The 24,749-nt window shown below is 44.6% G+C and overlaps 2 protein-coding genes across 7 annotated transcripts in view; both read right to left on the bottom strand.

Moving 5' to 3' along the window:
* LOC130707501 (cyclin-Y-like protein 1) overlaps nt 1-24,749 on the bottom strand; it is a 142,619-nt gene that overhangs the window by 82,722 nt on the left and 35,148 nt on the right. The window contains exons 1-3 of one of the 6 annotated variants that reach the window (XM_057542236.1): nt 3,846-4,192; nt 2,677-2,782; nt 2,291-2,364 (exon numbers count right to left, since the gene is read on the bottom strand). The exons of 2 other annotated variants lie outside the window; for them this stretch is intronic. In XM_057542236.1, the coding sequence (XP_057398219.1) occupies nt 2,291-2,333 (43 nt within the window). In that variant the 5' untranslated portion in view covers nt 2,334-2,364; nt 2,677-2,782; nt 3,846-4,192. Of the gene's footprint in view, nt 1-2,290; nt 2,365-2,676; nt 2,783-3,845; nt 4,193-24,749 lie in introns of those variants that run through there. 3 more of the 6 variants (XM_057542235.1, XM_057542237.1, XM_057542241.1) reach the window with 3 other exon arrangements.
* On the bottom strand, nt 9,673-11,961 carry LOC130707506 (small VCP/p97-interacting protein). Its single transcript, XM_057542291.1, has one exon. It carries the CDS (start codon nt 10,240-10,242, stop codon nt 10,009-10,011), a length of 234 nt encoding a protein of 77 aa, XP_057398274.1. The 5' UTR covers nt 10,243-11,961; the 3' UTR covers nt 9,673-10,008.

The following is a 24,749-nucleotide window of genomic DNA, read 5'->3' on the forward strand; positions in this document are numbered from 1 at the left end:
GGAAAAGGTAAAGCACTCAAAAATAAACCTGAAAATCATAGAGGGAAAAAAAGGACTCAGTATTAGATTCTACAGCATTGAGAAGTACAAATAGGAAAGAAAAGGAATAAGTTACATTTAAAATAGAAGGCTCAATACATGAGAGAAGAGGCTTTAACAGCTTTAACAGAGGCAAAGTTTGGAACATGTCCATAAGACAATCCCACACCCTCTCCTGAATCCCAGGGAAGAAAGAACCCTTCAGGCAGGCGTCTTGTTATCCCTTCAGAAGCTGGCCTAAAGGTGAAATCCCGCTTTCCCCCAGGAGGTGGTGAGATGGTAGGAATACAAAAGAAGAACTCAGCTGGAGAGCCCATGCACAACCAAGCTAGTGTTTGCCTTTTGAGTCACCTTGCAAACCTCCTTCAAGGTAGATGAGCCACTAGACACTAAAGGAGATATCAGATCTCTTTTAAAACTCTCTTGCCTAAGAATGAGAGGACCCATCTGCCTCTGTAAGGGCTTTGTCAGTTCCAGAACTGGATGAAACTTACGTTCTGTGTCTGAGAAATTCAAACAACTTAGACGACCTGGTTCGCTAACAATAAAAGCAAAATAGAAAATAAGCTATCCTAAAAAAGAAGCCTTGTCACTGATACCTAAAATAAGGTATCTGCTGTCGCAAGTAAGTAGAGCAAAACTCTCTATTTCCTCATTGTCAGCCAGCATTTATACGGAGAGAATTTAGTAGGAGTAAGTAGGCACTGACTTCAAGTCATTAACTGCTGTACGCTAAAAGAAGCTTATCCAAATTTTCACCAGTTGTCTACCTACTCCAAACAAAAGAAATGTGGGAAAAGGCAGATGCTTACAACTACTGTTCACCATATTGGACATGTTAATCATTAAGGAATAAAGTACTTCAAATATTACACAATTATCAAAATAAGTTAAAAGGCATATTCTCTATGAAACGTCAAAAACACATACTGTTAATTCATACATAGATAAAACCATTTTCCTTTAAAATAAATAGGTAGATATACACCTGAAACTGACACAACATTGTAAATCAACTATACTCCAATGAAAATTTTAAAAATAATAAAATAAAACAAATAGGTAGAAACGATGAGAGCAGGCTACCATAAATCACCAAAAGATGAGGGGGAATAACCCCAACATAAGGTCTAAGATCCAGAAACATTTTAAAGTAACAGAATTATTGAAGAGAATGGTCTAAATTGTAAGCATGCTAAAATTCTGACAAGAATAGAACCCAAGATGTCACTAATAGGCTACAGAATAATTAAGAAAATGGAAGTCAAGGAGAGGAGATTTTTTTTTTTTTTTTAACAGGGTCATTCAGTGAATATCATGGGACTAGAAACATGATCTATAAAACAAGAAAGAAGAAGAAATTTGCCAGCACCTGAAACCGGCAAAGTAGACCTGAGCTAAGGAAACAAGGATGACAAATATCCCAGGAGGTAAATAACACCAGTTTTCAAAATCTGATTCCAAAAAAAAAAAGCGAAAACTAATTTGCCAAAAGGGGGGAAAAATGTGCAAGAAAAATTTTAAAACAATGTACACAAAATGCCTTAGGAAAATTTCTATTTCTGAAGTATTTTTATAGATATTTTCATTAATGTTCACATCAGCTTTTAAGAAGCTAAATCCACAACACAATTTTTAAAATAGTTGAGAGAAATCTTGTAAATATTTGTAATACCATTTGGCTTAAGCAATTCTGTAGCGCTTGTAAGATGAAACTTAAGTGAGAGTAGGCTCAATTAAATTTTAAAATCTCTCAGGCAAAATTATAAAGCACACATAGCAGAAGTAATATAAACAGGATTATCCTGAAGGAAAAAAATTGAACTACCATATTTGTGGATTTTTTTTCTGTACAGTAAATAGCATATAAAGTTCATACTCTGCAACTAACTTAAAATTAATCACTGGATATTCTTAAGTCTCATCTAAATTTATTGGATCTTATGTGAGGACAACCAAAGCTGCAAGATTTTTTTTTTTAAATGAGATTCAACTCAAACCATTAGTTGTTCTGTTCCTCCTCCAAGCAATATTCTATAAGCTAGGTATCTTATTTGATTTCGGTTCTCAAGTTCATAAGTCCATATCTAAATCTTAATTTATAACATAATTAAGTGCTGCGCATGCAAAAGTACTCTGTTCAAGTGGTTAAGTAAATCTAAACAGAACCGTAACATGACATTTCAGAAATCATTTGTGGATGCTGCCACAGGAAAAGCAGCAATTATCACAAAAAGACTTTATGAAATACCTGAGCAGATAAACAGCCCTTTCAATATCACTGAGGTCTTCATCAACTGTCAATCTTTCTATTTCTTCTGGTGTCTGTCAAGTGTAAAACACAAATTATGCACACAAACATCGGATCAGTCTTGCCTCCAGGGACCCTATCTGAATATGGACTAATGAAAAAGTTTCACAATTAAGCGTTATCACTGAAAACTAATCATGGGTCTGACGCCCTCAAACCTCAGACGTCTCTAATTGTTGGGTTTAGGTGGTGGAGTTTGGGGGGTTGGGGGCTTTTTGTTTGTTTGTTTACTCTTCTAGCTTCTAGATTGAAGCCTGAGAATCACGTTGTGGCTTCAGAAACTTGCTGAAATCAATTGCATGTATATATATAAAATGTATACATACTTTTAGTCTCTAATATCCAAGACTCTTTCGCCAGCATTTCCATCCCAGGAAATGCTTAAAAGGGGGAATGAAGACTGCAGCCGAGGGAGAATGAGAAAGACGAAATCTGGAGTGGGGGAGGGAAGGGAATAAACTCTGGGACTGGAAGGAAATCAAAGATTCGAGATATTGCGGCAGGTGGGAGTGAAAAGAGCTATAATGGGGGGCGGAGGGGGTGGCGGTCGGTCACTAGTTTTGCCAGCAGTGAGGGTTGCAGCCTCTGGGAGGCTGGGCGGAAGATGACTCTGCGGGGTCGGGGAGCTAGCGGGAGGTGGGGGGCCTAGTGAAGGTTGACTCTCTTAAGGAGGTTGGAGAGCAGGGTCCCAGCTAGAGTCCTGGAGGGGCTGGAAGGTAAGGACACGTGGTGACTCAGGATCGGGACAAAGGGTCGAGAGGGCTTTGAAGACCCGTAGCAGGACGGCCCTAGTATGGGTGCTAGTTGGGAGGTGAAGGGAGGCCCGGGCTGACTTGGGGACTGGGGGACCGGAGCTCGCTCTGATGGGGGAGGAGGGGCATGGGATCTGGGGTGTCTCTGGGAGAGGTAGGGGAAGAGTCGGGGCCGTGTAGACTGAGAAGTGGGACTGGGGCCTGAACCCGGGCAGCAGCACCAGGGAGCCAAAGCGGGGGGAGGGGGAGCCCCAAGGAGAGGAGGCGGGATAAGCGGGCTGCAGCTGCGAGGGGCAGCTCCTGCAGGGCCGGGGCAAGAAGGACCGCAACCGAGGGGCTCCGGCTGTGCGAGAGAGACGGCGCGGGGGAGGACGCCGCGCTGGCCCGAATGACAGGGGCTCGACCGGCCGTTCCTGGGGGGGGGGGCGGTTGGGGAAAGGGCCCGGGGCGGGCTGGGCCGGGGGACTAGAAAACCGAGGGCGTCCGAGGGATCGCGGGCTGGCTCCGGATGCCCGTCCCTCGGGCCTGGGGGTCCAGGCTGGGAAAACCCGAGCCACGTCGAAGAAGGGGGCCCGAGAAGGGCCGGGTTAGGGTAACACGGCGGCCGGGGACTGGAGGAGGACTGGGGGGCCAGCAGGACTCCGAGAGGGTCCCGGGCCGCCTCGGGGAGCGGACGGGCTGGGGTCGGGGTAGGGGCAAGCCGCCGGGCGCCCTGCGGGCAGTTCCTCCTCCCCGGGGCGCACCTTGAGGCTCCGGCGGACCGGCCTCTCGATGATGGTGAGCTCCTGCAGGTCCTCCATGTAGCCGAACAGACTGTTCTGACTGAAATCCATCGCGGCGGCGGGCGGCGGCGGATGCATGGACCGCCGGGCCCCCTAGCCGCCCGGGCCGGAGCGGCCCCGGGATGCCGGACGCGCGCAGCTCCGCGGCCGCCCACCAGCAGGACTTTCTCCCGCTCTCGGCCGAAGGAGCCGGGCGGGAGGCAAGCAGGCGGCGGGAGAAGGAGCGCGGCCGCCGAGGGGGTGGGGCAGCCAAGGCGAGGGGGCGGCGCAGCCAAGGCGAGGGGGCTGGGCTATATGTGCGGGCGGGCCGCGGGGGCGAGGCCTGGGTGGGGAGGTGCCCGCCTCAGCCCCGCCCCCTCCCGGGCTTCGCGTGCACGCGGGCCGGACGCAACTGCCGCGCAACGTCGCGGCGGCCCCCTACCGCCCTCGTCTCTCTGCCCTTTTCTCCCCTTGTCCCGCCCCCGACCGAGCGCGCCCGAAGCCGCGGCGCGTGCGCAGAGCCTCCCACTCCCAGCGGCCAGTGGAGGAGGAGTGGGGTCGGTCGCCGGGGGCGGAGATGCTGAACCAATAAGAGGCGAAACAAAGGAGAGGGAGGTGGGCTGGGATCTTGCTTAAGTTGCTAGAATTATCCTGCGGTTATTCGTGGGACCGCCCACCCCAGCGCACGATCTGTGGACGCGAAGATCTGCGTAACTGCTCTATCCCTGAGGGAGGGGTGTGTACCCAAGATAAGGAAATAGAACTTGATGTGTGCGGGATTGATGGGGACGGGGTGCATGAGCATACAGTCCGGGAGGCGTTAGCATGTGGGAAGGGCAGCCGTCAGAAAAAGGATTCCTGGAGAGGAGACGCTTAAACTGGATCTTAAACAGGATTTTTCCCAGAGAAATAAGAGCCCATTTCGGATTGAAGCCTGGGTGTGTTTGGGTTGTAGGAAGTGCAGGCAGAGTAGAGCTTGAAGTGCGGGGAACCGAGTGTTTGGCAAGGTAGAGAAGTAAGTCCTTTATGGAAAAAAGCCCAGGTCTGGGCAGCCACGCTGAGTTGCTTGCATTTGATTCTGTTAAGAGTAGGAAGCGATGGAAGGGGGATTGGGGCCATTTTTTTGGACCTCAGCGACAAAAGTTTTGTTGATCATACTCTTCGCTCCTAAGAGCAACACCCAACTCTTTTTTATTTTATTATTTCCCACTCATTCCCTCTCCACCCTCCCGTTTCTCTACCCCCCATATGCATTCTGTCTCGTTTAAGATATGTCCGAGTACATGTATATATCCTCGAAAGATACTGCTTTTAGTTTAAGTATCTATTTTTAATACACACGAATGGTACTGTGATAAGAACTCATTCTGTTTCTTGTTTTTCCCTCAACATGATGTCTTAGAGATCTATCCGTGGGGCTGTGTATACCAGAGGTTCATTAATTCTGACCACTAAAAGTATTTGATTTGTGCGTCTAGCACATTTTACTTACCAGTTCCTTAATCAGTGAACACTTAGGTTGCCAGCAGTTCCTTGTTATCACAAACAATGCTGGAATGGGTATTACACGTGTCTCTTATGGACCATAAGAGAGAAATGGAGTTGCTAGATCACGGAGTCTACACTGCTTGGTTTCACTCTGCCATGGTACTCTCCAGAATGGCTTTGCCAGTTTGCACTGCCACCAATGGCACATGAAGATAGGAAGGTTCCTGTTTCTCCACTTTATATGCTAACATTTGGTATTATGTCCCAATTTCTATTAATCTGGCATTGGTAAAGTAGTATCACATTTTAATTTTCATGATTAGTGATAACCGTTTTTCCATATGCTTAAGAGCCATAGAGATGTTTTTCCTTCCGTGAACTACCTGCTACATCTTTTGCCTATTTTTCTGCTAAATTTCCTATTATTTTTCTGAGGGAACTTTTAAAGTTTCTTACATATTCTAAATATTAATCCCTTGTCAGCCTTGGACATTGCCAGTATCTCCCAGTCTTTCTTGCATCCTTTTAGCTTGGTCTTTGCTATCCTACAGTGTAGGGGAAATCCTTAATTTTGATGTAGCCAAATGCATCCAATTTCAGCCTTGTGAAGAGTGCTTTTGGGGTCTTGTTTAAAGATCTTTTCCTACGCTTGGCTGCAAAATATTCTCCTACATTTTTCCCTATTTTGCTTCATACTTTTACCTGTCACATGTCTTAATTCATCTGGAGTTCACCTTGCATGTACTGCAAATAGGAATACAATATTATTTTCTGTGCATGCTGAGCCAGTTTTCCCAGCAGTACCCACCAAACAATCCATCTTTTCCCCACCAAGATGTGACGGCATCTGTGTTGTAAGCCAAGTCTCCATAGACACCTGTCTCTGTTTCTGGGCTCTCATTGCTCTCCTGTTGATCTAGATCTGTTCCTGTACCAGTGCTACACTGATTTTATTGCTATGACTTTGTTATATGTCCTAATATCTGGTAGAGTGAATCCTCCCACTCTTCGCCCTTTTTCTTTTTTTTTTTTCAATATTGCCTTGAAGGTCAAAGCAAAATATGGTCAGGCATTACCCCAAAGCTGAAAGTCAGGTTTTCTGATACCTACTCCACTAAGGAGAATTCAAGGGAAAACGAAAAGGAGTGCATCTTGATGGGATCAGGATGGAGAAGAAGCAAAGACATGGTGGAGGTGGTTTTCCTTAGCAGATACCTTGCAGCCTCCCCCTTCTGTCAATTTCTGAAATTCTCTTCCTTTTCCCCTTGATTTGTAGCTGCTACTAAACAATACTTGTACGCTTTACCCTGTCTCAGCTAAGAAGTGTTATCTCATATTTGAATTTTGTAACAGCATCCTCTGAGACTTGATGACATTCTTAATGAACAATTGAGTAACTACACAGACACAGCTTTCATGGGCATGAGGTTGATGAAGGGGAAATAGTCAATTTGAACAGCTGTGCCTGCTGTAGTTCCCACCCTCTGGTGGAAATAGTCCACCTTGCCAGGAAACCTGAGTCCCAGTCCTGGCTCTGCCAGTGACATGCAGTGGAGTGACTCTTGGAGCCCTGTTTTCCTTATCTGAACTGCTTTGTTACAGCTTGTCTCGATGTGTCCTCAGAGCAGCCCCGTGAAATGCAGAAGAGATGCACCACTTTTCCAATTTTATAGATGAAGAAACTGAGGCTCAAAGAAGTTATGTGACTTAGGCTTGAGCAGCTAAGGGAAGCTAGATTTATGTATTTATTTTGTTCATTGAACATGGTTCAATGAACATTTGTTCCCAACTGCCTGGGTTCGAGTCCTGGCTCTGCCATTTCCTGTTGTAGGAAAGGTACTTAATCACTTTGTCCCTCACTTTACTCATCTCTAAGATAGAAATAATAGTACTGGCCTTAGCATAAAGTCATGTAAGTATTAAGTGAGGTAGTATGCATACAATGCTTAGAGAAATTCCTGGTACACAGCAAACATTCAGTGTTTGCTATTATTATTATTATTATTATTATTTATATAGGAAAATGTATATTTGTACCTTGTAAGGCAGTACAGCATTTATAACAAAACTATTAATTACATTCCAAATACAATCAGTGGAACAAAAGTATCACATACAGATGTTTTAAAAAACATGCAGCATGTTAGCAAAGGGGCTGTGTGGTAATATACAACTTTTTGTTACCATAGTAATAGTTTAATGATTAGAATGAAGAAGTAGTGATTTAAGCATTTTATATCTCAACACGATAGTTACATATAAGCATTTTACTGTTTGGTTTTATTTTAGTAATTTGTTTGGGGAGTTTGGGTGACATATCAATCATTATAATGCTTTCCTATTTAAATTATGAATTATGGGAAACTGGCTCTAGGCTAAGGTTTCATCAGGAACTGATTCATACCTTTGAGGAAGATTCTTGGAATATGTGTATGTGCATATACATTTTTTTTTAAGTAGTCACTTATTGGTTTCCTATCATGCATCCAGTCTCCCCTTTTTCCTTCCCCTTCCTAACACTATTCCTAACATTGAGTATCACCCCTTAGCCCATGCAACCCATGTGGTTTTGAGGAAACACGATCACACCCATGGAGGCAGGCCATGGTTGGCGGGAATGGCATATCCCACTGTTCCTAGAAAGCAATTCATCAGCACAACATTCTTGGTTCAACAGTAAATAAGCATGGTATTTGGATATAAACTGCTATTAGAAATAGAGCATTGTCCCCTAGATGTAAACCTTTTGTTTACACCAATCCAAGCTGTAATACAGATAAAATTGTTCTTTCCATAGTAAAACAGAAGCAAGGACGTGCACAGTTCTAGGATAGTATGCTCTGGTTCTATATCCATTCGTCTATTAATGTTCCTTTTTCCTTTCTGCCTTGGAAAATTTAATCATGTCCAAAAAAGTCAAAAATTATATTTCTAAAATATAATTCAATGACTTCACTATCCTTTATGAACAAACATACCGCTAATTCTCTAAAACTGAAAATTGAACCTGTCTATAACTACATATCTTGCCTGGATAGTCACAGATATTTCATTCTGTAATAGAAGGAAGTGATTTTTCCAAAGAGGAGTCAAGAGATCTATATTATAGTTCAAACTCTTTAAAATTAACATATATAACATACTGCAACATAACACAAGATTTGTGGGAAGGATGAGCGAGATAGTGGTTCAGTTTCCTTTTTGTAAATCAAATGAGCTGGTCTATTTCATTTACAGTCCCTATTGTACTTAATATTTGAAAATTCTAATTTAGGGCTCAGACTGTGGCCTTGTCATCCAAAAGAGCAACCAAATTAAAAGACACAGCAATTCTTCTATTTTAGCTTATTATATATTAAAAACCTCAAAAAACCAAATATGCTATAATACATGTTACAAATGAACAAAAATCTACAAAGTTTATGGCAATGTATCATATAGAATTACCTCACAATATTTTTATGTTTAAAGTAGACCTTTTTAAATACAGTACTTACATATTTCTCTTTCATATATTCATACTTGCCTTGGCAATTTGACATCTATATAAATCTTATGATCATTCTTTAATAAATATAAAAGAATAAAAACACCTATGAAATTTGGACAAACACATTACCACTATACTTTGTTATATTTAACCCATCCAGATTCTTAGTTTAACTCATTCAATTACTGCAAAGATCTTTATAGAGCTGAATCTGATACTGTATAATAGTACGTCACTGCCCTCTGACGGAGCTGAATCTGGTACTGTATAATAGTACGTCACTGCCCTCTGACGGAGCTGAATCTGGTACTGTATAATAGTACGTCACTGCCCTCTGACGGAGCTGAATCTGGTACTGTATAATAGTACGTCACTGCCCTCTGACGGAGCTGAATCTGGTACTGTATAATAGTACGTCACTGCCCTCTGACGGAGCTGAATCTGGTACTGTATAATAGTACATCACTGCCCTCTGATGGCACCACTAATATATTTTAAACTCAGCAAGCAAAAAAAAAAAAGTATTATAATGTAAAACACAGTATGTTAATTTTATAAGCTACAGAAGTAGGAAATAAATTAGGGGAAATTCAATGTTTTCTACAAATATTAATTTCTTAGTAAGTTATAAAAATTTACAGTGTTCCTTCATATAAGCCCTTCAAATGATTTTTCAAGATTTTCCCTGATGACCAGTTTAAAGGCACTAAGTCCATAAGTTTAAGCAAAAGTCTTCACATATAATGAAATAAAGAGATAAAAGGTTAATCAGCAAACTATAAATAGCTAGGTCATTTTATAAAGGAGGGAAAATACAAGTGCAAACTTTAATATCTGAGGTGTATGCAGAGTTTTTCCATGGAGTATATAAATATATATTCACTATTTAGGCCCATGTTTTAACTACTAAAAAACGGCAAATCACCCACTGTCTGCAGAAGAGCAAATGTAGGGAAAATAAGTATTTAATGAAAGGTCTGGCCATTTCCTAAGTCTAACAATCAAAAGCATTTTCAATATTCAATTTTGAAAAAGCACTGCATTTAAGAGACTAAAATTACGACGTCTGAATCTTCATTTATTCAAAGAGAAGAAATTAAATTGAGGATGTCCGCTTGATTGCAGATATTACTTATTGGCAGTAGACTCTTTCACTCATGTTATGCTTTATGAAACTGTCCACCTAAGGCCACCTTCTGGTGGGGGCCCAGATGTAGCCATTTCTTTTTCTATTTTTTCCTTTTTCTTTCTCTTTTCTTCCACAGACTGAACATTCAGAATGCCCCGAGATGCAGCCTCCTTCTGTCTTCTTTCTGCAGCCTCTGCAAGCTTTGCTCTTTTTTCTTCCAGGTCCGGCGAAGGAGGCGCGGCCTCCGTGGGACAGGGAAAACACAGCCCCATGGGGATCGCGGCTGGGGGAATTCCCCTCCTGGGTCCGCCCCAGACCAGGCCGTGAGAACTGCGCGATCAGACCCGGGTCCCAGTTATCTGCTATTATTATTATTATTACCACCACCAGACCAGTGTTTCCCGGTACCCAGGTTCAGAAAAGATTAAATAAATTGTGCTGAATCAGTTGATTATTGTGGGAGGCAGAATAATGCTCTCCCAAAGATGTCCACATCCTAATCCTCTGAATGTGTGACTGTTACCTACGTGGCAAAAGGGACTTTAAGGATGTGACTAGTTTAAGGATTTTGAGGTGGGAAGATTATCTTGGATGATCCAGATGGGCCCAGTGTAATCATAAGGGTCCTTATGAGTAAAAGAGGGAGGCAGAAGGGTCAGTGTCAGAGTGATGTGATACAAAAGAATCTTGACCGGCCATTGCTGGCTTTGAAGATGGAAGAGGGCTCAAGGGGACAACTTCTAGAAGCTGGAAAAGGGGAAAAAAAAACTTCTTCTAGAGCCTCCAGATGGGAATGCAGTGTAGCCCCTGCTGACACCTTGATTTTAGCCCAGTGAAACCCAGTTCTAAGTTCCAGAGCTGTAAGATAATAAATTTGTGTTTTTCAAGCCACTAGATTGGTGGTAATTTGTTACAGGAGCAGTAGGAAACTAATGTAATTATAATGCAATAATGAGAAAAATATTTAAATTAGATTTCTACCTCAGACCATAGACAAAATCAATTTCAGGTGAATAAAAAAAAAACTAAAGACAAATCTTTCAAACTTTTGGAAGAAAATATAGAAGAATAGTTTTATGACATCAGAATAGGGAGAATGTTCTTATACAAAACAAAAAGCACATGCTATAAAAGTGATAAATGTAACTATCTTAAAATTAAGAACTCGTATTCATCAAAAGACACAAAGACAGTAACAAAAAAAACTATAGACTGGGAAAAGATATTTACAAGAAAATAACCAAAGAAGAATTGCTGTCCAGAATTAAGAATTCCAAAAAAATCAGTAAGAAGACAACTAAGTGGAAACATGGGCAATATATATACAACCATTTTGCAGAAGAAGAACCACTAATAAACCTATGAAAAGAAGCTCAACCTCACTAATTATCAGGAGAAGGTAAATGTTGACACCCACCAGAGAAGCAAAAATTTTAAAGTCTGGCCGCATCAGGTGTCTGAAGGATGTAAAACAAAAGGAACTCTTGGACAGTGTTGGTGGAAGTGAAAATTGGTGCAAACACTTTGGAAGCCACTTTGGAAAATAATTTGGCATTAACTTGTAAAATGGAATTTACCTCTTCAAGGTATCTACTATGTACCCTAGAGGAACTCTTTGCACTCTTGCACAAAGAGACATGCACAAGAAAGTTCACAGCAGTACAAATTATAATTGCAAAAACCTGGTAACAACTCAAATGCCCATCAACAGGAGAATAAATTAGTTGTATTATACTCAATCAATGGAAACTATGATGGCAAAAATGAACCCGAACTACATAATTCTACAAAGATAAATCTCACAAACATGTTGACCAACAAATGCAAATCACCAAAGATTATCTACAGTGTGATACTATTTACATAATGTTCAAAAACAATAGTATAAGAGGGAAGAGAAATGGGAACATATTGTATATGTATAACTGATTCACTTTGTTATAAAGCAGAAGCTAGCACACTATTGTAAGGCAATTATACTTCAATAAAGATGTTTAAAAAAATAAAAAAATAAAAATAAAAAATAAAAAATAAAAAAAAATAAAAAAAAACCAAAAAACAAAAAAAAACAATAGTATATGTAATATCCATATGTGGTTAAAATGATGAAAAGGAAAAAGAGATGGTAGACACAAAATGCAGTCTTTTGTTAATCTCTAGGACTGAGATGTGATCAGGGAGGGGCACGTAGACATTGGTGATGTGTTTTTTTCGTTTTTTAATTTTTTGGCCGCTCTGCACTTGGCATGTGGGGTCTTAGTTCCCTGAACAGAGATCGAGCCCCCTGCAGTAGAAGTATGGAGTCTTTTTTTTTAGTATTTATGTATCTATTTATTTGGCTGCGCTGGGTCTTAGTTGTGGCACGCGGGATCTATTTCCCTGACCAGGGATCAAACCCGGGCCCCTGCGTTGGGAGCACAGAGTCTTAACCACTAGACCACCAGGGAAGTCCCAAGTGATGTGTTATTTTTTGAACTGGGTAGTGTAGTGATATGTGAGTGTTTTATTGTTAGGCTTAAAGTATACATATGTATTCCATATCATGTTTTATGCATGAAGTATTTTAGAATTTTTTAGATCTGGGAGATGATATGGTTTCCAGTTGTAGTGTAGCCACTGCACTCGTCCATTCATTCATTCAAAACATATTTCAAGAATTCTACTTTGTATGTTATATTAAGGCATTAATTGTAGGTATATTATAGGCATTGTTCTAGGTCTAGGGATACATAGCAAGCCAGTTACAGGCCCTACCATCAAGGAGCACACACCCTAGGGATAGCAATAGAAATTGATCCAATAATCATAGAATTAAATAGATAATTACAAAGTATGATAACGGCTATGGAAGAAATACAGAGTTAGGAGACTGACGGAGGAGGTCCACCTTACCTACTTTTGCATAAGTCAGAAATAAACCTTTTTTGTGTTAAGCCACTGAGAATTCACTGAGTTTTCTGTTACTGCAGCATGGCCCATCTGTCCTAACTAATAAAAGATTCTAGGGGCACAAGAGTGACGATAGAGACACCAGGTAGGAAATGATAGTTGCTTGGACTAGAGTCATGATGATAAAGATGGAGCAATGTGAATAGCTACAAGAGAGATTTTGGAGGTAACTGGGAATGGATTAGGGGTGGAGGGGTGGGGGTCAGGGAGACAGAGGCATTAGGATGATTTCCAAGTTTTAGGCGAGGTGAGCTGTCACCCACCCAGTGCTCATTCTGTGTTTTCTTTAGTGTCTGAGTAGACAGCAACTGCTGACAACTGCTGCAGAGGTCCCCCTGCAGCCCCAAGCGGACTTCCCCAAGTCAGCACCTGCTCCCTGTAACAGCTCCCTTCTCACCAGCTTGAGTCTGGGTGAACTAGACAAGGGTCCTAGTGGGCCACACCTGTTGGAATCTGCCCAGCACCTGGGACAACAGTTAACACATAGTAAGTGTTCTGTTAATGTTTGTTGAGAAAGTGAGAAGAGAAAGAGGGAGGAGGCAGGGAGCACTAAACTGGCATAGTAGGAGATCTTCTGCCACCCTGGCCAAGTCCCCTGGATTAACAGAGCCTCTGTTCTTCCCTCTTTTTGTGTGTGTGTGTCGCCCAGCTTGTGAGATCTTAGTTCCCCCACCAGGGATTGAACCCAGGCCACATCACCGAAAGCGCCAAGTCCTAACCACTGGACTGCCAGGGAATTCCCCATTCTTCTTTTTTTTTATTCTATTTTTTTTTATTTTTGGCTGCCTTGGGTCTTCGTTGCTGCGCGTGGGCTTTCTCTAGTTGCGACGAGCGGGCACTACTCTTCGTTGCAGTGCGTGGGCTTCTCACTGCAGTGGCTTCTCTTGTTGTGGAGCACGGGCTCTAGGTGTGCGGGCTTCTGTAGTTGTAGCACGTGGGCTCAGTAGTTGTGGCTCGCGGGCTCTAGAGCACACACTCAGTAGTTGTGGCACACGGGCTTAGTTGCTCTGTGGCATGTGGGATCTTCCCAGACCAGGGATCAAACCCGTGCCCCCCTGCATTGGCAGGCAGATACCCAACCACTGCGCCACCAGGGAAGGCTGCCTGTTCTTCTTTTGAAGTCACTCCCAACACAGCCAGAGTGATCCTGTGCTCTAAACCAGGGCTTCTCGACCTTGTTACTATGCGGACCTTGGTCATTCTTTATTGGGGAGCTGGAGGGAAATGCTGTACTGTACATTGTAGGATATTCAGCAGCATTCCTGGCCTCTACCCACTAGATACCAGTGTCTGATCCTGACCTCTCCTCACTCCTCCTCAGTATTGACCATGGAAAATATCTTCAGGCATTGCCAAATTTGGATGCGAAATCCCCTTCCTCCCAATTGAGAACCACTGCTCTAAACTCTGCAGTAACTCCCCATCTCATGCAGAGAACGTCCTCCCACATCCCGTCACGTCTCTGGTCTCACAGCCTCCCGGTTTCTGCCTCACCCACTCTGCTTTCTGTACGCACGCTGGCGTCTTTGCTATCCCTTGAACACTTGAGGTATGAGCCCCGTCAGAGCCATGAAGCCTGAGGTCCCTCCGACTGGGATGCTCTTCCGTCAGAGTTGCAAACAACTCACCCTATCACATCCTTCAGAGTTTTCCTCAGGTGTCACCTCAGTGAGGCCAGCTCAGGATGCCTTTTATGAAAATAAAATCCATTTTAGTTTGCTAAGGCGACCATAACAAAATACCACAGACTGGGTGACAACAGAAATGTACTGTCTCACAGTCTAGAGGCTGGAAGTCCAAGATCAAGGTGTTGGCAGGGTCGGTTTCTCCTGAGGCTTGCAGATGGCCGCCTTCTCACTGTGTCCTCACGGGTCTCTTCTCTGTGTGTGGCATCCCTGATGTCTCTTCATGTGTCCAAATTTTCTCTTCTTATAAGGGCACCAGGCATATTGGGTTAGGGCTCACTATAATGGCCCCATTTTAACTTAATGACCTCTTTAATGGCCCTATCTCCAAATACTGTCACATTCTGAGGTACTAGGTGTTAGGACTTTAACAGGTGAATTTTGGAGGACACGGTCCAGCCCATAATATCCAGCCATCACCACCACCAGCCCTTATCAGTCTAACATTCTGAGTATTTTACTTATCTCTTTTACGGTCTTTTTTTCCCTCTAACCCTCCACTCAAATGTTGTCTTCCATAAAAGGAGGGATTTTGTCCATGTTATTCACTGCTGCATTCCCAGGGCCTAGAATAGTGCCTGGTACGTGGTAGGTGCTTATTAATTCGTCGTTAAAGTGATGAATAGGCATAGCTTCTCCATTAACTAGCTGTGAACTTGAGGAAATCACTTAACTTCTCTGGCCCTCAGCTCCCTCTGTCAAATGAGGGAATTAGGCTAGATAATATCGAATGAGGATTCTGTCCTCTTTCAATCTTGGTCCTGACTTAGCCCAGATTCCCTAGAAAACCCTTCGTTGGGAGGTGCAATCCTAGGGCAGCCAGAGTAAGAGAGTGAAGCGAGGTGGGGCAGAAAGGGAAGCAGATGCAGGCACTGTGCTGCCGAGCTGGCCACCAGTTCGTGAAGAGGCACAGCCCGGTGTTCAGCCACGGAGGACGTCTGCAGACAGGCTACGCAGAAGCCCAGGCCGGGAAACTGCCCGTGGGAAGCAGGCGGGTAAGGCTTCCTTCTGCTGTCTACCTTCTGTAGGTCACAGTTGGCTCCTTGGGGAGTTAAGTCCCCAGCACTCTAATGGTTTCACCTGGCTCTTTCAGCAGCTTCCGGGGGAGCCAGATTCCAAGCCCTCAAGAGTAAGGGCTCAGTCCCAGTTAGGAAATGAAGGCTCCAACCCCTCAGGCTGCAGGGAACTGAGAAAGTAAGGTAATCAGGACAGCAATCCCTGGTCCTTAGGGTTGAAGAGGCTCAGAGCCTAGGAGACAGCGGAGACGCAGAGAATCTGAGACGGCCTAAGATGTGCCCAAGCAGGCGGATGAGGGAAGGACTAGTGAGGAGGGGAACAGCCCAGGTGTCTGCCGCCCAGGTCAGCATAGAGCTGGTCAGGAGCATTTAGTGGCTCCAGCCATCGAGGAAGGAGATCAAAGGAGTGCAGCCTAGCAAGCAGGGCATCGAGTGGCCTGGATGGAATTGGTCCTTTAGAAGTCCTGAAGGGGCCTCCATGGCCCCAGCAGCCCAGCCTCATGAAAGCGTTCTGACAGGTCCTTGCACAGGGCGCCCAGCCCCATCACCTGCAGGGGCAGACTCCAGGTGACTGTGGTGATGGAGGGGGCTCCCGTTTCCTCGACAGAGCACCCTGGGGTTGGGCAGGCAGGGAGCTGCTTCATTAGCAACAGGATCTGGGCGCCCAGCTTCCCCCGAGCCCTCCTCCCTGTTAGCTGCCTCAGCCCCTCTCCTGATCGTCACTTTGCAAACTCTTCCAAACTCCAGCCGCCCCCTCAGCTGTCTCTGGAGGGAGAGAGGGCGTTCACTGCCACCGCGCCCCTCCTCTGGGAGGGGGTGTTTTTTCTCATGTGCGGGCCACGTGTGTTGGGTTGTGCCCCAACTCGAGGGCAGATTCCTCCCTCCAGAGGTGATGAGACACACCAGGAGCAGATTGCACATTCGTCTCCTGGGAGGCAGTGGGCGAGGGAAGCAGCACGCAGCGTGTGAGCACGGGGAGGGGTGTCTGCAGATTGGTGATGGGGTGATGGGCCCCGAGAGCAGGGAGCTGGCACTGCTGACTGTGTAGAGGCGGCGGGAGGCTGATTATAGGGCTGGGTCCCTTGGCCCTGGATGTAGGTGCAAGAAGCTGCGTATGCATTTGACTGTCAAGGTGGGGGGTAATGGTTACCCTGGTGACTGGGCTAGGAAGTGGGTTCGCCTTGCAGGCGGCAATGCTGGAAAGAAATACAATGAGCACCAGATAGGGCTTCTCTCTTCTAGGTTAGATGGAGCCTTATCACCGTAAATGAAGATCAACTTTCAGTGCTTGGGCCCACCATATCCTCTGCTGGTGTCCTGTCAGCACCCCACTGCACACCTTTAAGCCCACTAAGCTGGTGTGGAAGACCTGGATCCTAGTCCTGACTCACCCTGGGACCTGGGGAAAGTCACTTCCTGTCTCCAGGCCCCACTCAGATCTCTAAGACCCGCAAGATCCCTTCGTGTTCTGATTGCTGGCCCCCAGACATTCTGATTCAGTAGGTCTGGAGCTATGCCCAGGACTCTGCATTTTAGCCCTGCCCCCTCCACACCCCCAGGTTCGCTGTACCTACATACCGTTCAGAACCACTGAAACTCGGCGCTGAGAGCACAGGCATGGGAATCAGACAGACTCAGATTCTCAGCTCAGCTCTGCTGCCTATTTGGGCAATTTATCTACAGCCCATCTGAGCCTCAGTTTTCTCACCTCTATATTGGGGGAAAGAAGACTGCCAGAGCGTTACGATGAGAATCAGCTGAGATGAGGCTGCAGTAGTGCCTGGCACATGAGGAGGGTCCCATAAGTGTTACGCTAAATTTTACTTGTTATTCTGTATGAATCTGTAGTGTCTCTCCTATTCTGTCCCCTTCCCAGCAGCCCCCTTCCATCTGCTCTTCTTCTCCAGCCAAATCCCACATCCAGGAAAATGGTCTCTGCAGTAAGCAAGGGAGCGTCAGGCTAGAACTCAGGCAGAGGAGGAGGAGACAGTACACTCACAGCTGGGGCCCTCACACCCTGTTCCATCTGTTTACTCTGTCGCCATGACAACTCATAGCTTACCAACCTCTGTGGGGTAGAATGACTTCCAGCATCAGGGGCTCTGGATGTGAACGGTCATTTTCCCAAAGCACCAGGAGCTGGGAGAGCTCCATGCCCACCCCCTATCCCATCCACCACATTTTCGTTTCAGGGTAAACTGAGGGCTTCTCCGGCATGAGTATTTAGCTGAATTTTGCTTCAAGGCCCCAGCACCTAACATGGTGCCTGGCCTACAGCTCAAGAAATGTTGGCTGAATGAATACATAAATGTAGTGTAAATCTGATTCTCTTGAGTTTCTTAATCAACGATGATCTTCATTTAGGAGAGAGTCAAAATGAAATTCCGAGCGTATGTCATTTGATTTCTTCCCCACCTACCCGCTTTGGGAAAATTGCATTCCAACCTCTTTCAGTGGCATTTTTCCACCTTGGCATCGACACATGAATACATAGGAAAACCCAGGGCCTCCAGGCCCCCCAAAGGATTGTGGTAATGTTGCCTCGACAAGTTTGTTCATCTAAGCTTTTCTGAATCAGGGTGGTTATTAATGTATCAAATTCTGTACACCAAGAACATTAATCTTTCCTTTGCAGGGACTTGCTTCCCCCAACCATGAATTTTCCATGCCCCCCTTTCCCCCCAGCCCAGTTAAAAGTAAATCTAGGATTGTCAGTCCATCAGCTTTCATCATAGTGGCCTGTACTTTTCAGATAACGTATCCTCCTGTCTGGAGACAGAGGCATAGCTGCGTAAGAGTCTCTGACTTTTTCGACACAGTTGTTTCAGGTGTATCTGAACCCTATTTTGTTAAGTCACATGTGCACAGGGAGAAACAGAATGGTGCTCTTACCTTTCTTGACTTTTAAAAATTAAGAACAAAAAAATTAATTGAAAGCAAAACAGAACAAAATCAATTCCCATCCTCCTCTCTCAAGGACTACCTCTCTCTAGCAAAAGGCGGAATTGGTGAAACTCAGATCTGCTCAGTACTGCAGCTGATTAACAAATCTCAAAAGAAAAAGAGATTAAAACTCTTGGCTCCAAAGTTTTTTTCAATATCTGAGAGAGAAATTTTCTATTAGGTCCGCCATAATAGACAATTGTGAGATAATAGAAAATATATACATTGGTCTCTGCCCCTGGTTCCTAGCACAGAGTTCCTAAAACTCTTGTAACTTCCTAAGTAATAAGAACACTAGGAGCGGGGACTTCCCTGGTGGTCCAGTGGTAAAGAATCCGCCTTACAATGCAGGGGACCCGGGTTTGATCTCTGGTCAAGGAACTAAGATCCTACATGCCTCGGGGCAACTAAGCCCGAGCGTCACAACTACTGAGCTCGCGTGCTGCAAGCTACAGAACCCAAGTGTCCGGGAGCCTGCGGGCCACAACTAGAGAGAGAGAAAAAAAAAAAACCCGCACACCACAGCTAGAGAGAAGCCTGCGCACCTCAAGGAAGAGCCCGCATGCCTCAACAAAGATCCCACGTGTCCCAACTAAGACCCGCCACAGCCCCCCCCCCAAAAAAAAGAAGAACACTAGGAACATCTTTTGTTCTGTTGAGGCCACTCTGGGTGAGCTCCTGAATGGGGGCTGGTCACCAGCATGACCAAGCCTTGATTAGAAGCTTAGGATTTTCAAACAACCCCCCCCCCTTGTCCTCCAGAAAGGGAGAAAGGCGGGAATGGAGTTAGTAATTGATCATGTCTCTGTGAGGAAGCCTTCATAAAATCCCAACAGTAGGGACTCGGAGAGCTTCCAGGTCGGTGAATAGGTGGAGGTGATGGAAGAGTGGTACACAGAGAGCGCGTGGAAGCCTCACGCCCTCATCTCTTCCATCTGGCAGTTCGTCTGTATCCTTTATCATACCCTTTTATAATAAACTGGTAAATGTAAGTAAACTCTTCTCCTGAGTTCTGGGAGCCGCTCTAGCAAATTAATCAAACCCGAAGAGGGGGTCGTGGGAAGCTCTGATTTACAGCTGATGGGTCAGAAGCCCTGGTGACAACCTGGACTTGTGATTAGCAACTGAGGTGGTGGGGTGCAGAATTGTGGGGCTGAGCCCTTCACCTGTAGGACCTGATGCTACTTCCAAGTAGATAGCACCAGAATTGAGTTAGACTGTAGGACACCCAGCTGGAGTCGAGGAGAATTGTGTGGGTGTATGAGAGAATCCCCCCACCCATATTGTAATTGGGTCCTAGAATAATTCCAACAGTTGAGCTTTGGTTAATTAAGCGTGGTCTTGAGAAGTAACATTTGTTCATTCATTAACCAAGCATTTGAGTACTTAGTATGTGCTAGGCAGGGCCAGCTTCATGGGCCTGCAGCCTGGACAGTAGCACAGGGAAGGCTTGTGCTCAGTAGAGCCCCAAGCTTGAGGTTTAATGCTCTACTGTCTCCATCCTGAAATTCTTGGCAACTTTATCTTTGAACTTGTGTTTGGTAAGTGAGGTCCGATGGGACACTGGCACTTGCGCAGGAGCAGAGGAACTAAGCATGGCGTGTGGACCAAGGCAAGCTTCCCTCATCTGCTGGCTTCTGAGGATGGGTTCCAGGTTTGTTTACCAGCACAATATTTTGTTTTGTTTTGTAATTTGGATTTCAGAGCTCTGAAGGGAAGCAGTGCCACCCAAGTGCTTGCAGCCTCACTGTTCCCTGTTGGCATAAACCTGGCCACATCACACATTTGTTACTTGTCTGTGTTTTTATTTTATTATTTTTTTAAATAAATATATATATATATATATATATATATATATATATATTTTTTTTTTTTTTTTTTTTTTTTGCCACACCGCATGGCTTGTGGGATCTTAGTTCCCCAACCAGGCATCAAACCCAGGCTGCCTGCAGTGGAAGCTTGGAGTCCTAACCACTGGACCGTCAGGGAATTCCCACTTGTCTGTGTTTTTAACCTTGAATTTATTCAGCAGTTCCTTCAACAAGTAGAGTTAAAAGCTGGTTTGGGTTCCTGTTCTGCATGTGCAACTCTGTTGCACAAAGGAAGGGACTCCTTTATTCAAACCCAAGACAAAAGCATATTCCATCTAACAGAAATATTTGTAAGGCGTCACTCTACTCACCCAGCACCATGCTTGGAGCTAAGCAGGAACAAAAGGGGTGAAATGAGATGCAGCCCCTGCCTATTTGAGCTTATGATCTAAGAGGAGAAACAAGATATGCAAACCATTAACAAGGGCAGCTTTATGTAATGACCATGTAAGTGTTTTCATAACAAAACTGATTTTAGTTACTCAAGTGTTATTTCTTAGACAAAGCAGGAGCGTGGGGATGGGATGGAGGCGAAAGTGTGTGATCAAACTTATATCCGTGGATAAATCAAATCTTTATACTACTCCATTGTAAATCAACTATATTTCAATAAAAACTTTTAAAAAATAATTTAACTTTAAAAATTAAACAAAAATAAAATTAGTAAAATACATAGATATACTACTCACTCTTTCCCCTTAAAAAGACAGGTAAGACAGGAAATAACACCAAGGAGGGTGCTTCCTGTTCAAGGAGATTGCCTCAATGAAACTTTAGTCATCACAGGTCTTCCCTGAATCATTTAGGGGGCAGGAAAGAAAGACACCCCTGCTAAGGAAGAGGGGAGAGAAGAGATACCAAAACACAAGGCATAATAGTGGAAGGACTTTTAAAGACAGTGATGTCTAATATTCCATATTAAGTAGTTGGCATTGCTGAGTTGTAAAGACCCCTCCTTTGCCCGAAAAACTTTGATAAAATCTGCCCCACAGACCAGGGCACTGTGTCCCATGAGTGGGGCTTCTTCCTTCATTTTTACATCTCCCAGTGAGTCTGGCACTTGGCAAGAAATTGATGAGTATGTAACATAAGAGAGAAAAAAAATAGAAAAAATGTTTAATGAATAGACACAAATGAGAGAGTGATTGATGGTCCACTAGCTTCTCCAGACTGCACATCCAGGTACAACTTGAAGATACAGAATGTGCTATGAGGTGCTTCCAGAGGGTGTGGGTTGGATGGGGAAAGTGAAGCAGAGCCTTTATTCATTTATATTTGGAGACCCAGCTATAAATAGGTGCTGTGGCCCAAAAGACTCAAAGCACCTTAGAAGTCAGCCTATATCAGAAGGGGCCGCATTCAGGGTGAAACAGATTGAGCTGGTGTCAAATACTTCCACACAATTTCTCAGCGAGACTATGCGAGGATCTTTAACGCTGTGTGCTGTGACAGCGTTTGCTTTGGCACACAGAGCCCAGGCTGTCTGCTGGCACCTGTTTCGCCCCAATGCCTGATAAGGCTCATTCCTGACTCACGCCAGCTCGCTGTTTCATAAGAAAGGGCAGCTCCGTTTCTCTACCTGTGTCACCACAATATTATTGAGAACAATAATTTGAACAATGAGAACTTATAATTCTCTGGTAACGTGCAAAATACTGTCGTTTATGGCAAAGTAATCTCCTGAGTGTTGGGTAATGGAAACCATTATGTTCTGCTTCGGTTTATATGGCAAGCGTCAACCTTGGCTGTGAACAGAATTAGAATCACTCGTTTACTCCCTCACTCACTCTTCAGCACATACTGATAGAATGCCAGTGATGGAGCAGGCAGTGTATACTGTGGAGTCGAGAGTCTGGCTTTATTCCCTCCCAGGGAATCTTGATCCAGAAGGAAGGCCTTACAGAACAATGACCATTTGATCCTAGGCTCTAGGAGAGTAATAAAACTCACAGACACCCAAGAACGCACCGGCTACCATCTTTGAGGGGTCACACTATAGGAGTTCAAGTCTCAAACCAAAAACCTCCTGTATACCGCACAGACATAACCCAGTGGGCTGAGCTGGGTCTGAATCCTACTCCTGACCCTCACTAGCTAAGTCACGTGGGACATGTGTCTTCTCCTCCCCGAACCTTTATTACAGGAGTTGAAGTAGAAATAAGGCATGTCCTTAAGATCACTTAAGCAACAGGACATGGGACGGATTGATGGCTCTTAAGAACAAATATTCTGTGCCACTTCAGGCAAATCGTTATAACTCAGAGCACAGCACACATTAAATGGTAAGCATAAACAGATAAGATTAATTCCTCTTAAAGTTAGCTCCAGACCCATAAAGCAATTTCAAGAATACTACAGCCTTTCAAACTCTTTGTTAAGTGATTGCATTGAAATAGAGTCTCGAGAAGAAATCAGCACACGTACAAAATGTCCATCTACATTCAACAGTCACTACAGCTCTGAATGCACATGAACCCAGACACAAACAAGACCTGCTTAACAAAGTTTCTAGCTTGTTGCTAAGAAACCACGACTGCCTAGTATGCGTGTGACCGCTCTGTGTCTTGTGTCAACTCATTATGCCCACATAATTAGAGTGAACTTAACATTGGAGAATGGAATGTGGGATTGTGTTTTTCATCACCTATAGTTAGTCTATTATTGTCCAGAGGCCTAAAGAATATTTTCCAGAACCAGGTGAAAAAACAGAGAAGTCAAGGAAGAATTGAGATCATGTGGAGGGAGGGAGGGAGGAAGGAAATATGATTCTTCACGTGACAATCCACAAAGACCTAACCACTGGGTGGTGGCCTTTCATTAGCTGTCCTTTTTTCCTTTCAAATACTGTGCTGTCATATTGGTCAAGCATGGACACCCAGGCCTGGATGCCATGATGTAAGTGAACCAGAAGAGTGAGGGGCAATATTCCCACAGTGATGGGCATTGTCACCCTAAGCCACTTCCCTTGTAGGGGAACGAAGACTGGTGGAAAAAAAGACCGGCTGCATCTTCCCCCCCGGGATTGAGAGGGTCAAACGTGACTGGCATTTCCTCCTAGTAGCCCTGCCCCAACGTCCAGCCCATCCCGGCTGGCTGAGCATCCTTTAGCCTGTGGGTGGCTGCAGTTTCCCAGAATTCCACAATTACTCTGGAGCCCAGAAGCACATGAGATGGTTTCTTTCTGAGCTTGGAGAGGATGTTTCATAAATCACTTCTCTTAGGAAAGCAAATGGTCGCAAGAGAACTCAAAATTATTCCTCCACTCCCCTGGCTGGATTTCAATTTCCTTACCCCGTTTTACTGGACAGTCAACTTTTTAAGACATTGATCCAAGGGATGATGCATGGGAGACAGATAAGTTAGCAAACAACCATTTGGTGTGGTGAGCAACGAGATCAGGGTAAACACACAGGGCTGTGGACCCCAGAGAAGGCGCCTGTTCCTGAATGGGACAGGTGTGTGTGTGTCAGAGAAGGGGTCCTTGAAGAAGTAACATCTGAGAACGCACAACTGTGGCTTCTCCACTTGAGGGCAGATACTTGGCCTTAGTCGTTTGTGCATCTACCCTGTGCCTAGCACAGAGCCTCACACTTGGTGGGTGTGCCATGACCATGGCCTTTGACTGTCACCTACTTAGGCATCTCAGAGGACCACTTATCATCTCAGCCATTGGTCGCACCTTTCTCTAGCTTGCTCATTCTTTGAGCCCTAGGGAAATTTCATTTATATTTGCTTAACTTTGATTTGACAATTGTATAAAAACCAACTCAAGGCCAGCTTCCAGACTCTTACTGTGTCTTGGAAGAGGAACTCTTCCACTAAGGGTCTAAGCGGGGTCAGGCAGGCCAGGCCTGTTCTACGCATCAAAGCCCTGAGGCTCCCCAGAGCAAGCCCTCCTATTCAGCACCTGCCGAGGGTTCGGGCAAGTCAGGGGGCAGATGGCAGGGCTCTAGTGACTGGTGCCCACCATCTCCATTGTCAAATAACAGGGCTCTTCACACCACTGTGTGGGCACACACACACATAGGTTGTGGTTGGGGGCAGTAGTTTTCCAGAAAAGTAGTAATACAAGTATCAGATAAACTCATTAAGTCAGAAAAAGGAAAAAACACCTACTTCATACGTTAGCTGCATTTTGAATGACAGCCTTTTAAAAAACATACCCAATGCTAGAGGGGAAACTTAGATAATGACTGTGCTTAAAAGCCACTTGCTATTAAAACCTAACTCATAATATGGACATATATACAGTACCAAATGTAAAATAGATAGCTAGTGGGAAGCAGTCGCATAGCACAGGGAGATCAGCTCGGTA

Source organism: Balaenoptera acutorostrata, chromosome 3 (assembly GCF_949987535.1).
Source record: "Balaenoptera acutorostrata chromosome 3, mBalAcu1.1, whole genome shotgun sequence".
In the NCBI taxonomy this organism is placed as follows: Eukaryota; Metazoa; Chordata; class Mammalia; order Artiodactyla; family Balaenopteridae; genus Balaenoptera; species Balaenoptera acutorostrata.

Bases quoted from the DNA above. Each gene is read 5' to 3' on its own strand.
- LOC130707506 (XM_057542291.1), bottom strand. From the start codon at position 10,242: ATGGGGCTGTGTTTTCCCTGTCCCACGGAGGCCGCGCCTCCTTCGCCG.